The sequence below is a fragment of the Hetaerina americana genome, unplaced genomic scaffold, assembly GCF_022747635.1.
Source record: "Hetaerina americana unplaced genomic scaffold, ioHetAmer1.1.p SCAF_1, whole genome shotgun sequence".
Classification (NCBI taxonomy): Eukaryota; Metazoa; Arthropoda; class Insecta; order Odonata; family Calopterygidae; genus Hetaerina; species Hetaerina americana.
The window spans coordinates 11,985,889-11,999,609 of NW_027286069.1; the positions used below are offsets into that span (position 1 = coordinate 11,985,889).

The 13,721-nt window shown below is 35.2% G+C and overlaps 1 protein-coding gene across 1 annotated transcript in view; it reads right to left on the minus strand.

The window, feature by feature from the left end:
- The window catches only part of LOC139696651 (sodium/potassium/calcium exchanger Nckx30C-like), a 215,936-nt gene that overhangs the window by 5,917 nt on the left and 196,298 nt on the right, over positions 1 to 13,721 (minus strand). The window contains exons 4-6 of the mRNA XM_071595469.1: positions 11,389 to 11,569; positions 10,263 to 10,378; positions 9,167 to 9,303 (exon numbers count right to left, since the gene is read on the minus strand). Coding sequence (XP_071451570.1) covers positions 9,167 to 9,303; positions 10,263 to 10,378; positions 11,389 to 11,569 — 434 coding nt within the window. The remainder of the gene's footprint in view (positions 1 to 9,166; positions 9,304 to 10,262; positions 10,379 to 11,388; positions 11,570 to 13,721) is intronic.

Consider the following 13,721-nt stretch of genomic DNA (forward strand, 5'->3'; position numbering starts at 1 on the left):
TTCCATTCTGAGAATTTTTCAAATTACCGTAAATCACACAAGTCTCATAGTAGTGGCTGGCATTACGTTTTAACGCTTGTGAGGGAACCAGAAAAAGACAGGAGAATGATATTGCCCATGTTTGAAATCATTATTCATCAGTGATTCACTATGAAAGCAATATCAATGGAGTTGCATGTGTTTGAGTTTTCTAAGAATCTCAAATGAAGTTCAGGACATCATGAGGAACATTTTTATGTACAATGTTTTTCTCAAGTTATAGCGAGGATTATCAGGATACGCGCTGTAATGCAAGAGCAAATTGAGCCTAAAATGGCTCAACAACAAAACAAGTGATGTGGTAGAAACTTCCCAGGAGCAGAATGAAGCCTTCACCAGCTACAAAATTTAGGAAGAATTATTTTTTACATCATTTATATATTATTTAGAGAGAGTATTTTTTCTGAGTTCACTGTTTTTAACCAGGGAGGTGCCTACCTACTTTTGCCTACCTACTATTACCATCTAGTGAAACATGGTAATCACCTTCCCAAAAATTAGAATTACTCTTTTCAATTTTAAATTTTTTCCCTAAAATTAGAAATACTCTTTTGAGTATGTTTGTTACTCTGGAGAATTTTCTGAATGATGTAATTAGAATAATATAATAAGAAGATTTGAAATCAAATGGTTATGGTTATTTCTCCATTGTGATATGTATAATATATGAACATAATGCAGCTCTATATTTACCTAATCGCGAGATAAAATCCGTATTATACATTGAATGTAACCATTGAGATATAAGACATAATTAGGTATCATGTGGATAATGGGAAGCAGGACCATGTTTACACAGGTGCACATGTGAGTTGTATTTGCACTCTTGCATGGAAAAGATAAAATTATTCTCAGCCCCTCAGTCTCCTTGTGGCCTATATTTCATTAAACCAGAAGCTAACTATTCTTTAGATTGAGGTAAAAATTCGATGCCATCATTAGTAGGTATCATATACTAGTGGAGGTACATCACTTCTTTCTCTAGCAGTAGGTAGTAGGACATAGAGGACTGAACTGTTACCTGAGTACTGCTGTAAATTATGCCTTGATTGGTATCCTCTAACTATGAACATACAATTTTTATGAGAATTTAAAATCCCTCCTCCATTATTTCTCAGGTACGTATTAATGCTAATTTTAGCTATTTGTTTATAAATAAGAGGTTTTTGGAGGTTGTAAATAAGTGTGACGACAAAGTTATCTTGGGGTTAGAAATAATTTCATGGGAGCAGAAATTATTCTCTCGCAACCATTATTTTTCACTTCCATCAAAATGTTTTGTCTAAGTGTCTTTCCAAAGCTCCAAAGATGTTTTAATCTTTCTACAACAGCAGAATATTATTGTAAGATGTAGACTCAAGTTCCCTATTGCTTTCAAGCATCATGGGATTAAAATTGACTGTGGGCATTTCCTCTCTGAAAGGTCTAAAATAAAACACAAATGAACAAATATGTTGCATCATATTTGGACATTGTGGGGTCATTCCCCACATGTTAAACGAATTTTGCTACTACAAAAGAGAGCTATTCACTCTCTTGCTGATATACCACCACATGATTCCTGCAAACCTTTTTCTATTAGGTACGGAATCATGACTGTGTTTAGTCTATCTTAAAGGTCTTTTTCATGTGAAAGTCAATATAGAAACTTACCAATTCAGATCTAATATCCATAACTACTCCAAAAGAGGTACATCAAATCTAAATACTACTTATTGTAGATTGTCACCAACTTACAACACATTTCATAATATGAACATAAGACTGTATAACTATCTGCCTACTCATTTGAAATCTGATGGTATCCTGAGTTTCAAGAATAGGGTATATACCTGGTTACTTGCCCACCCACTTTACTCATTGGATGAATTCTTTTGTGATAATCTTCATCGTATTTAAGAACTTATGTTTATATGTTAAATAATATTTATATTGACGGCATTTAATATGGTTGTACTATTTTTCAAAATGAATAAAGTATTATTATTATTATCAGTAAGCTCTGGAATTTTTATACACCTATATCCTAGGATATGCATTTCTCAAGATATACATTTACAATATATCCATAGATTCTTGTCAATTTATATATGACAAATATTATTAAATGAAAAGATTACTGAATGGTAAAAAGGTTTAGGCCCCCGAGCTATTGTGATTTGTAAATCTGATAACCTGGATGATGGCCATTTTTGTTCCAATGATCCAAATTGTATTGCCCAACACAAAGACCAATGCTAACCTATTGCTAAATGAGCACAATTTCCAACTTTTTTTTAATATCTCTAAACTGACAACATAATATCTTGCATTTCATCAGATTGGAATTATAACTAATGTAATAAGATTCATGCATAATTTTCCATAGGTTTGCATCCAGGATTAATATGTAAAAAATTAACTTTGTTTTCTTGAGTAGAGAATTTAAAATGATTTTTCCTACTCTGTCAAATGCCTTCTCATAATCCAATGAAGCAAAATCAGACATCATGAAAATGTGTTCAATTTCTTCCTATTAATTTTCTAATTACTGCATTGGTGTTGCATGCTCCCCACAACTTTATAAAGCCAAACTAATCTTTGTCAAGATAGTGGTTTGCATTGTGTATAAGCTTCTTCTAGTGATCCTAGGTATATTCTATCTTTGCTCCATGTGATGTTGAACTTATGATCAGTCACAAATGGCCACTTTAGTCATTTTCAGAACCCATAAAAGTTGGTCAAATAAAGTGTTCTGCCCAATATCATCCCAGAAAAATGTATGCATTAGTCAAAAATAACGCCTCCTTTCATTTGTCCCTTATTTTTTGAGGTATACACATGCATTCTATGCATACTTTTCACCTTCCCTGGATATCCTCTGATTACCTGAATAGTTATCCTGTCTTAGCCTCCTGATATAGCTTATTCCTTTGGTAGATGCATCATGACAATGCCCTTATCTTATTATATAGCACACTATATTTCCTTAGTTTGCAATTTCTCTTGGTTTTTATATTGTCCATTCTACTATCGTTCCTTTACTCTATTGATTTAGAGACAAAATTAATTATTTATATCTCTGTACTGTCCTCTCCCTATCTCAATGTTAAGGCTCTTTCATTTCCTTCTCTTTTCCATCCTCATCATCTCTGCTTTGATATAAAAAAACTGTTTATACAGTAATCAACCCGAAGGTCGGGTTGATTCTACTTTGATATATGGCTTCCATAAACAAAAGGATAGAGAGTAGGGCAAGTGATTACTTAGGGGATGATCAGTTTGGGTTTAGGAAGGGGAGAGGTATGCGTGATGCCATTGCAGTAATGAGATTGTTAATCGAGAGGAATATAGAACACAACCAGGAGGTATTTGCCTGTTTCGTAGATTTTGAAAAGGCGTTTGATAGAGTGAATTGGGAAGAACTAATGAGAAAATTGCAGATAATAGGAATAGGTTGGATGGAAAGGAGGCTTATCCGCAACCTGTACATGTCTCAGACTTCTCAGGTGCAGGTGGGGAACGGGGAGTCAGGATGGGCAGTGTTATGAAGAGGTGTAAGGCAGGGTTGCCCATTATGACCATTGCTGTTCAACCTGTATGCAGAGGAAATGATCAAAGAGGCATGGGAAGAACTGGAGGTAGGAATGAAAGTGGTAGGGGAATTCGTAAAATCAGTTAGGTTTGCTGATGACCAAGCTTTAGTTTGTCAGTCAGCCAAGGGGTTGCAGGCATTGCTGAGCGAATTGGAAATTCAGTGCGACAGGTATGGGATGAGAATCAATATTAATAAAACAAAGGTTATGCGATTTTCTAGAAAGAAGAAGGCCGAGCTTAGCATTGAAATGGGTGGGCAGAAGGTAGAGCAGGTGGAGCAGTTTACGTATCTGGGTAGTGTTTTGGATCAACACGGTCAGGGTAGTGGGGACATAGGGAGAGGGATTGCACTGGGCAAAGGGGTTTCACAAGGAGGAGGGAGTTGATGACAGGGACTTTGAGTAAGGATGTTAAGAGGGGACTCGTAAAAACTTTGATATGGAGCGTAGCTATGTACGGCGTGGAAACGTGGTCATTGAAGCAGGAGGATAGACGTAGATTCGACGCTTTTGAAATGCGGGTGTGGAGAAGAATGGAGAAGGTGAAATGGACAGAGAAGAAAACAAATGAGGAAGTACTTGGTATGGTGGGCAAAGAGAGGGGTTTGTTGGGAGAAATCCTATGGAGGCAGGAAAAGTGGATGAAGGGGGTATTGACCGGCAGCAGGATGTTGAAGACTGTAACTGAGGGGAGAATGTTGGGCAAGCGAGGAAAAGGAAGGAGCAGGATAGGGATGTTGGACGGGATGAAGGGAGGAAGAAAGTACTCAGAGCTGAAGAGGGACCTGATGTAGAGTAGGATGTTGTGTTCTGCTAGGGGTCACAAATTACTTAATTAGTAATTATATTCATCCAAAAACCTACCTTAACCGGTAGATTACCTAATAATAATAATATGACTTCTATATTCTCTTATTGTTTACTTTTCTTATTGTTTCTTTTGCTACTCTTTATATGCCATGTTTAAGGTCTGCTGCCTCTCTGCAATAGTTCTATCCCTTTATCTGCAATTAGATACTGCAAGTTGGGACAAGTTCGGGAAATCGTGCCTGCTGTTGCTTACATTTTTTTTCTCTTGAATTCCACTTTGTTGTACAATTTAATCATATCTTCCAGGCAAAGGAAGATACAATGTTTGGTTTGATATTCAATATAAAAGCAGTGGATCTGTTTCTTCCCATTGTAGTTGATTTGATTAGTTTGCAGCAAATCAGTTGGGTGAAATTTTTAACTGCCGTAAAGCAATTATATACTCTTTTTAAGTGCTTCTGGATTTCATACATTACTTTTCTTCATTATTTCTCATTACAAGTTAAAATTTTCATTTGTATTCTAATGGTATTCTATTTTCTATAACTCATTATTCAATTTTATGTAGTTCTGCGAGTAGAATGGTGAGGATGAATGTGATGATAATTAGAGGCTAGTACTCACATAGACACAATAAGAGATATAGTCAAATGGTTTTTTAGGCTGTAAAATGTTGAAACCTCGCACTTCATGCCGCATGCATGCAGTTTGGAGTATCAAAATCAACAATCTACAGCAAACTGCAGAAAAGGCACCTGAAGAAATCCTCAGAACAAAGATTCTACCAAAGATGACCAGCTAACGGAAGACATTCCTAAATGTGCAGATTAGGGGATTCCCTAAAGAGCGCTAGACTTCCAGTTTGTGGTCAGAAGTTCTTAAATGGGTTGGGATGACAGGAAAAACATTAAAATAACATGCATGGGAATTGAATTGATGCGGTGTTTCATGTCAATACGACGTGAACTCACTGTACATTGGTGAGAAAATGTTAAAAGGATTTGTGCAGGAAAAGGTCCAAAAGAGGTTCTCGAAAAACATTTTGAAAATTTAGATATTGTTTTGGTCGATGTTCCTCCAGAGAATGTTGTTGATTGTGATATGAAGATTCAGGAAAATCTTGGGTGATTGTAAAGAGGGGAGAGGAACACCCAATGGTTGTGGGGACCAGCAAAATGATTGCCTCTGTGATGATCACAACATCAGCAAACAAGGAATTGCTTCCACTATACATGCTGTAAAAAGCTATGTACTTGTATCCTAATGAGAAGGTGGTATCTAGGGAATAAGGTTTAACAGGAAAATCAGCAGATGGCTTGATATTGCAACCTTTAAATACTGGTTCTAAACAATACATAGGGCATTTTTCCTTCTCCTGTTTTTTATTCAGTACTATGGATCTTCCACATTATTCTCATAACTCACTATATAAAACCCTTGTAACTATTAATTCACAAATCCTCAACATATTTTCATTCCACCTCACAAATACCTAATATATTAACAAACCTTTCTCCATTTCTTTTTTGATATTTTCAACCCTCCCTATCTTTAAAATCATCACAAAATTCCAGACTCCTATTCTTACAATTGTGATACTCTTCCGAGCTTTCTTTTCCACTACTTTTATCTTGGCTTTGTCGGGATTTCAGTTAATGACAACCTCAGAAAGCTTTACCTCACCTTAATTCCAGAATAATTCTCAGCCCAGTTTTGTGTAGAGTCACACACAGGTGCAGGATTCATTATCAGCTAATATTGTGCATACTCTCATGGAAAAGATAACTTGGGTAGCTTTCTGTTGCCTTCCTCAATAATGTTTTTAATGTGATACAATCACTTACTGACCAACCCACTGGTATCAGATACTTTTGCTGCTGCTTCCCTGAGGAACAGAATTTATGGATTACCGTTAGCAATCTGGACTACTTGTACCAATCTAGCTCCTTCCCTTGCTGACATGTTTGGCCCCAACAGGAACAATTGTAATTACCCCTTCCAATAGAGCTCAAGTGTTTGTTGATATGTAGAAGATATTCTATCAAGTCAAGGTCATAGTCCATGAGAATGAGGTCTGCTATTAAGTATTTCATACTGTTTATGGTAAGTTATTGTACTTAGTACACAAAATTTATTGAGGATCAAATTTTAAGGGCAGTCATAACAATTTAGGCCTCCATCCTAGACTAAGTTAAACTAGTTACACATTTGGCAGACACTAGTTTTACTGATATCCACCAACATTCTCCCACCAAGATGCAGATCATTAAGTTGAAAATGATTGCAGAAAATAGGTTTGACCAACAGGATCATGCAGTTCAGAGTTAGAGTCCTGGCCCTAATCTTCTATCAATACCTTTTCACCTCTCACAGAACTAACAAATCAAGGTCACCAACCTCCCCTACACAAAAAACTTCTGCACAAATTGGCTCCATTATGTTAAATTCACCTTGCTTTCATAATGAATATTTAATCAAGGTTTTCTAAATAATTTTTAAAGCCATATTTGTCTCGTCTATTATTAAATCATTCTGAAGGCAACACAAATAAGATTGATGAAAAGTTGGTGACAATATTCTTTAAATTTCTCCCTCTTGTTGATCCCACATGAAATAATGATCAAGTTGGTTCAATAGCATAAGTGTGAGATTATATACATCATGAGGTAATTACTTTTTGATCCAGGAAAAACCATTGTGGTAGATTAAATGTCATTAATAGATAGTATTTGGGAGGAAGGGGAGAGGACATGAATGGATGAGAGGGAAAGGATTTTCTCTTGGATAGACCACCCATCAGTTTCCAGACATCTGCTGATCAGTGTTCTACTGTAATAGCATGCAAAAATAATGTATTATATTACCATCAAAGGTTGATGTCTTATTGAATATGAGCTAATTAAAATGTTCGGGGAGGATCTAATGAAAAACTGTCTAAGCGACCAAATTAGCCACAAATATAAGGACAATCCGATTGCCAGTCTCCTAGTCATTGGAAGGACATATTTGAAATATGTTCATATATTCAAGATAAATCTTTTATATGTAATTTTTTATCCTCTTTTGTGATAATTTTAGTGCATTGTGGTTTATATTCAAATAATGAAAAGAATAACTAAAATTTAATGCCATTATTGTTTGTTAATATTTTCATCGTACATTTTGCATTATATATAAGTAAAATCCAGATGATGAATATGGAATGTTATTATTTTTAAGATAGTGAAATGATTCCTTAGATTCATTCATATGCTGGTCCATAAACAGACTATGGATCAATCAGAACATTTGTTAAATGATTATCAGTCAATGGCACTTCAACTTCCCATTGTGTAATTATGGTTGATTAGAAGTTGAATTATCAATATACTCATTAATTAATCATTATCTTAACAGAACATCAGCCTTTTAAAAAGGGGTAGTTTTCCATGTCAGCTTTGCCCCATCAAAAGTAGAAAAAGCCTACTAGGCATTTAGCTTAGTGATTGGCACTTGAATACGAGTGGTTATTTCTCATGGATTATACTTATATTATGAGGTGAACCTTTGGTAAGACTAATTAATCAAGTTCTTGTAAAGGAATTTCTATTATTCAGATTATGAGAAGATGTGATTTCAGCCTTTGGGGAACTTAATCGACCCAATTACTGATTGACTGCATTACTGATGTGTAAATATATTTCTTTAATGAGCAAAACTGATGGGTGGCTGCAGCTTTAAAATATTCACAGTTATATTTAACTTTCATGGCAATGTTATAATTAATGCGCTAAGCAGTTTAAATGGTTGTTATGGGGGACAGGTAGAATCCACAGAGGAATACTTAAGATAGTGAAATATGGGGCTCAGGAAGCAGGAAGGTGTTTTGAGCTTTAAAAGGTCAAAATTATAATATGTATGAAAACCATATTATGATAGATGATATCTTAAGATGATTGATGAAGGAATGGCATAGGTCGGTGAAAATGAAATTTTATGAATAATAGAGGTGAATCTAGGTCAGAGTGAAAGAATGACAATGCTGGATCTAGAATGTAAAATAAAGAAGCTAATTTATCTTTCAAAGGACAATTACCTCTCGATTAATAGGAGTCCACGAGAAAAAATATTCCTAATAAAAAAATTCTGGTAGACCAACTCTTCATGACATATGTAGGCATTGCATATTACATTTTGTTGATTTTTGCGGCATATAGAATATGATTTTTTCGTTATAATTCTTGGCCACGCTCCTAACACACATGAAGGTGTTATCCGCTGGACGAAAATGACATCTGGCGAAATTTCGGAGACAAGAATTTTTATCATGCACGCAATGAATTTTGCATGATCAATGGGTTGCCTATTCTGCAGGAAACTGATTATCCCACAACTATTCGGGATGGGGGATAATTGACTTTGCACAAAGGAACTTCAAATTACAAAACACCTCTTCGTCCTAATAAGGTGCTCATGTAGGGTAATGACTACAAATGTTGTGACGAATAAATTAACGAATCAGAAAATGAAAACAAACGTACGATTGGATTTTGGATATTATTCTCCAATTCAGAATTCGTCATGCAGAATAGCTTTGTAAAACAAAGCAGTTTTGCAAAATAAACGTTATTTTAGGCATCCCGATTGATCCACATCCAGATCAACCTGCTCCCGGTTGATTGAGATGCTAATGTAGTCAAGTTTCGCGGTCAGGGAGGAAAAATATATGTGGCAATGGGAATGGTAGTGATTTTGCAATTTACCCAACAGTGACGTCGAAGATGTTGCTCCCAACTGAAGATGAGACAGCCATATCCCCAAAACCTTTGCGTGCCACTATAACACTTGTAATAAGGTCAGGGATGGAAGTACCAGCTGCCAAGAAGGTAAGGCCCATTACCTGAGAAGAAAATTGGAATATTTTAACTTAACACCTTAGATTACGAAGCAAAAAGAATGATGAAGAAGAATGGGAAAATCTTGAAAAGGTGGATTAAGAAAATTAGCGAAAAAGTCTTGTTAAATGAATGATACATTCATTAAATCCATAAAAATTAATGATTTAAAAACATTCTTTTCAAATGTAATATATAATGCATGCTGACTTGACTTATTACAATATTATACATGGATCAACAATTTTCAAAAACTTCAACTCATCCTGGTTCCTGATTGATACTTTCAAAATGATCTGGTTGCAAGTAGCTTTGAATAATAATTTGATTTGTTGCAATACAGCTATTTTGGATTTGGGATATTTCATTAGAAATCCCCTAATTTGCAGTTCATATTTTAATAAAATAATTATTTTATTACTAATTGATTGTCTACAGTAAGATCCTGTTTGTAATTAAGTTTGGCACAGTACTTTTTTATTTTCTGATAGCTTACCAAATTTATCTCAACCAGAATATTTTCTTCACACCCCCACTAAGTGCGATTTATGAAGGAGTTAAATGCATATCCATTATTACATAATTATCTAAAATATGCCACATTTTGTCATATATTATGTTATGTTGGAAATTTTTACAGATTTATTGTTTGTAGTAAAATAATAAAGATTTTTCATGTGACATCTATTTGGATCACATGAGATTGTGTTTTATCTATTTTTCAAGGTTAAGATCTTTGATGCCCATATCATCTTTAAAATAAAGTGTTCATGATCCGTGATTTTTAGGAATTTTTCCTTGCGCTAAAATAAATATTGAATGCAAAGAACTATTTCAATTAATAATATAATATTCAGAAATATGAATGGGCTTTATATATTTCTCTATTATAATTATTCTCTGAATCAATATTAAGCCTGATAATGTTAGACCTATTTAGAAAACATTCTTTACTCAATCTTACCTCCGGCGGTATAGATACAGAGTCGCCGGCTACGTCCGCCCACCAGACCATCAGGTATGAATAGGCGGCAATCCAGACTATGCTCCCAATAAAGGTCACTGGAAAAAATTTTTTGCCTGTGGGAAAGAAAATAAAGTTTTAATGCGCCTGATGCCGTATATTATCATTTCTGAATTTGTCTCTTGATGAAGTAGTCACTCTATAGGTGATTAATACTTTGAATTCATGAAGTATAAAAAGTAAAGGGCTTTGATATTATACGAGTATATACATGTGTGGTCTGAAGTTTCCGACCTCAAAAAATTCAGCAAATTTCAGAAAAAAATGTCTTGTATCTTTGTTAGGTCGGAAACTTTTCAGACCATCCTCGTGTGTGTGTGTGTATATATATGTATATATATATATATATATGTATATATATATATATATTTATATATTAATAATATTATAAAAATATATTATATAATATTACATATTTTATATATATATATATATATATATATATATATATATATATATATATATATAACATTTAGTTTTTCAACTTATTGCAAATCCTTAAAACCTATAATAATGGGCAGCGATTAGTTTTTATATAGGTTGCATAAAATCAAATTTTACTCGCTATGTGAAATAATTAAATGGTTTTGTATCATTCAGCTTCAAGTTTACATATATGTAAGTTTCAATGATTTCTATCCCTTCTATAATAGAAATAATGTTCACATGCAAGTAGAGATGAAACTGACTAAGCTTACTTTACAAAGAAGTATTTTGTTTAATTTACAACCGCAACATATTCAATAATGCTTAAAGTATTCAGACTCCACTGTATAAAAAATTTCATTTGAAGTTTAAAATTTCTTCTACAACTTTCATAAATTCATTAAGTTCATAATAATGCTGGAACTGTGGCGGAAATAAATGACAACTTGTAGGTATATTTTAAGAGTAACCTTTTTCACTCCTTCAAATAACAGATTCTATGAGTGCAAAAAAAGCTGGGTGAATGCCAGTTCAGTGACATTTGCTCCTCTCCGTCTTCTTGGCTGCCAAATCCATGCTTCCGAGTTATGTCTTCACGCACCCGTTTGCTGCCGTGGCCCTGGTGAGAAAACATTCGTACCTCTCGGAGTCCGCGTATCCGGAAGGGTAAGCCACAGGGGGAACACGATTGGGGCTACGAGGACGTAGGTGACCCTCTTCCGGGTGGAGTCCGGCCAAGACATGTCCAGCGCCTCGGGCTCCTCCTCCCCGTCGCCGTCCCCGTCACCGTCGCCGTCTCCGGCCTCCGGGTCGACGCCGCCCTGAGAGAGAGAGGGAAGAGGCGCCGCCGCGTTAGGCAAGAAACGCGAGGAGGGTTTATGGAGCTGGGAGGAGGCTCGCGGAAAATGTTGTCCCTTTTGATACCGGGATGACTTGTGAAGAAATTTTAGCCCCCCTTGGTACACCATTAACTCAAAGTGGGAAAAGTTCGACGTTTTGGCGAACGAATTCCACGAATCCCCCCGTAATATTCACATTCAAGACATATTTTAATCTATTTTCATTATTTTTTCAGTTTTTAAATCTATTTTACAATTACCTCTTTGAGTATGAACGCCGAATTTTTAGGTATTTATAAGAATTAAGAACATTTAATGTTCGAGGATATATTTAAACTACCATGGAGCAAGGCAAAAACATTATCATTACAATTTTGTCACATTCAAATCATAGATATACAAACATTAAATTTTCCAAAAATAATATTATCAATCAATGCAATTTCACCTTTCACTAGAGAGAAAATAAGTTATGTTGGCTTCCAGAGCTATTTTACTCTGGTTGTGATTCCGCTTTCCGTGGTCTTATCTTGCGCGGCTAAGCTTAAGTTACAGAAGTCCACGGCAAAAGTTGGTTATCCATTGTAGCTTGATAATTAAATAAATATCTACTAATGAAATTTTAATAACTCCGAGCAACATCATCTTTTGAGCCAGGTTTTCTCTTTTACATTCATATTTTATTACCGACGGTCACAACTTAAAGGTCAGAGGTTTCTTTCCTTTCCCACCGAACCTTTTCGACAACGTTGTTGGCATATTGAGTGGTAATTGCAGCAGCCAGTCAGTTAATTCGCCTTTAGGTCGTAGGCATTCCTTACGATATCGGATGAACTTACATCATGGTACGGCGCACGAAGTAAGATAAAGATATCGGCGGATTGGACTTTTCCCGTAAGCAAGCAGATTTCAACAACATATTGTGATAATTTTGGAGTAGATTGTGTCATTTCCCTCTGTATCCTCCGAATCTTTCATTGTATCACCTCGTCACCTCTTTTCAGTCAAATTAACACACACACTCACACACACGAGAAATAGCGTCAATTATTCCATTATTTAGGTAAACGTTCTGCTCCTCGGACCGAAGAAAATGATTTCCGACATTTGACAAATTAATATATTGTTCTCGAAAATAGTGCATCGAAATTTTCCAAACCCACGATACCCATGATTCCTCTGTTCTTTTCGGATTGAGGAACATAGAAAACTACTCGATATAGCTCATGCCTTTTATTATTTTAATAACTCGATTGATTAAATGTGATCCATATTTAGAATTAACTTCATTTATTTTATTTCAATTCCTAAGGAATTCTCCGAAAACACTAGCGAGAGAAGCTCAACATCTTAAGAAACGTACATTTTTTGATGAGATTTCGAAACATGGGTACTCTTGTTAGCCCACTGGGAACATTTGTTTTTATTTCGATATTCATTATTGGGAAATGTCAAAAAAACAAAATTAAACTTAAAAATAATCCTGGAAGACCGTGACTTGAGATAAAAAAAGTAACGCATCAGTCGCCGCGGATCCTCCAATTTTTAACTTTAAAAGGGCATTCATATATGTTTTGGCAATGGTTGTTCAATTTTTACTTTACAGACTCAGAATAAAGAGGAAGAGTCGTGCAGTGTGTGATCTCGATATGATTCAGACGGATATTAGGATTCCGCAGAATATTAAGATATTCTTTATTTAAAGTTCGCATTAGAAGTGGCATTTTGCTTAATGGACTGCAATTAATTTGACAGATATTACGTTATTTAACCACATCATCAGTCTTTCGACACTAAGGACGCATGTCCTATACATAGATTAACATGTTTTAATAGTTGGTAAGAATATATCGTTTTAAACCCAACATTGATATCAAATTGAGAGTTTGAACGAGTAAAAACAGGAAAATAAAAAATGGCAGTTAATCCACACGTCACGAGAAAATGTTTTTAATTTTTCCAGAACTTCAGAGACGCAATCCCCCTTTATACGGGTGTTCTTCAATAGAAATGTACATTTCCAAATTTCCGGAATAAGGTTGGGAAACGATATGGAAACACCCAGCATCGGGAGTGAGCGCACTGGTTCGGCGATTTCTGAAAACTTCACCATTTGATGGCTTCAGGGAAGTTG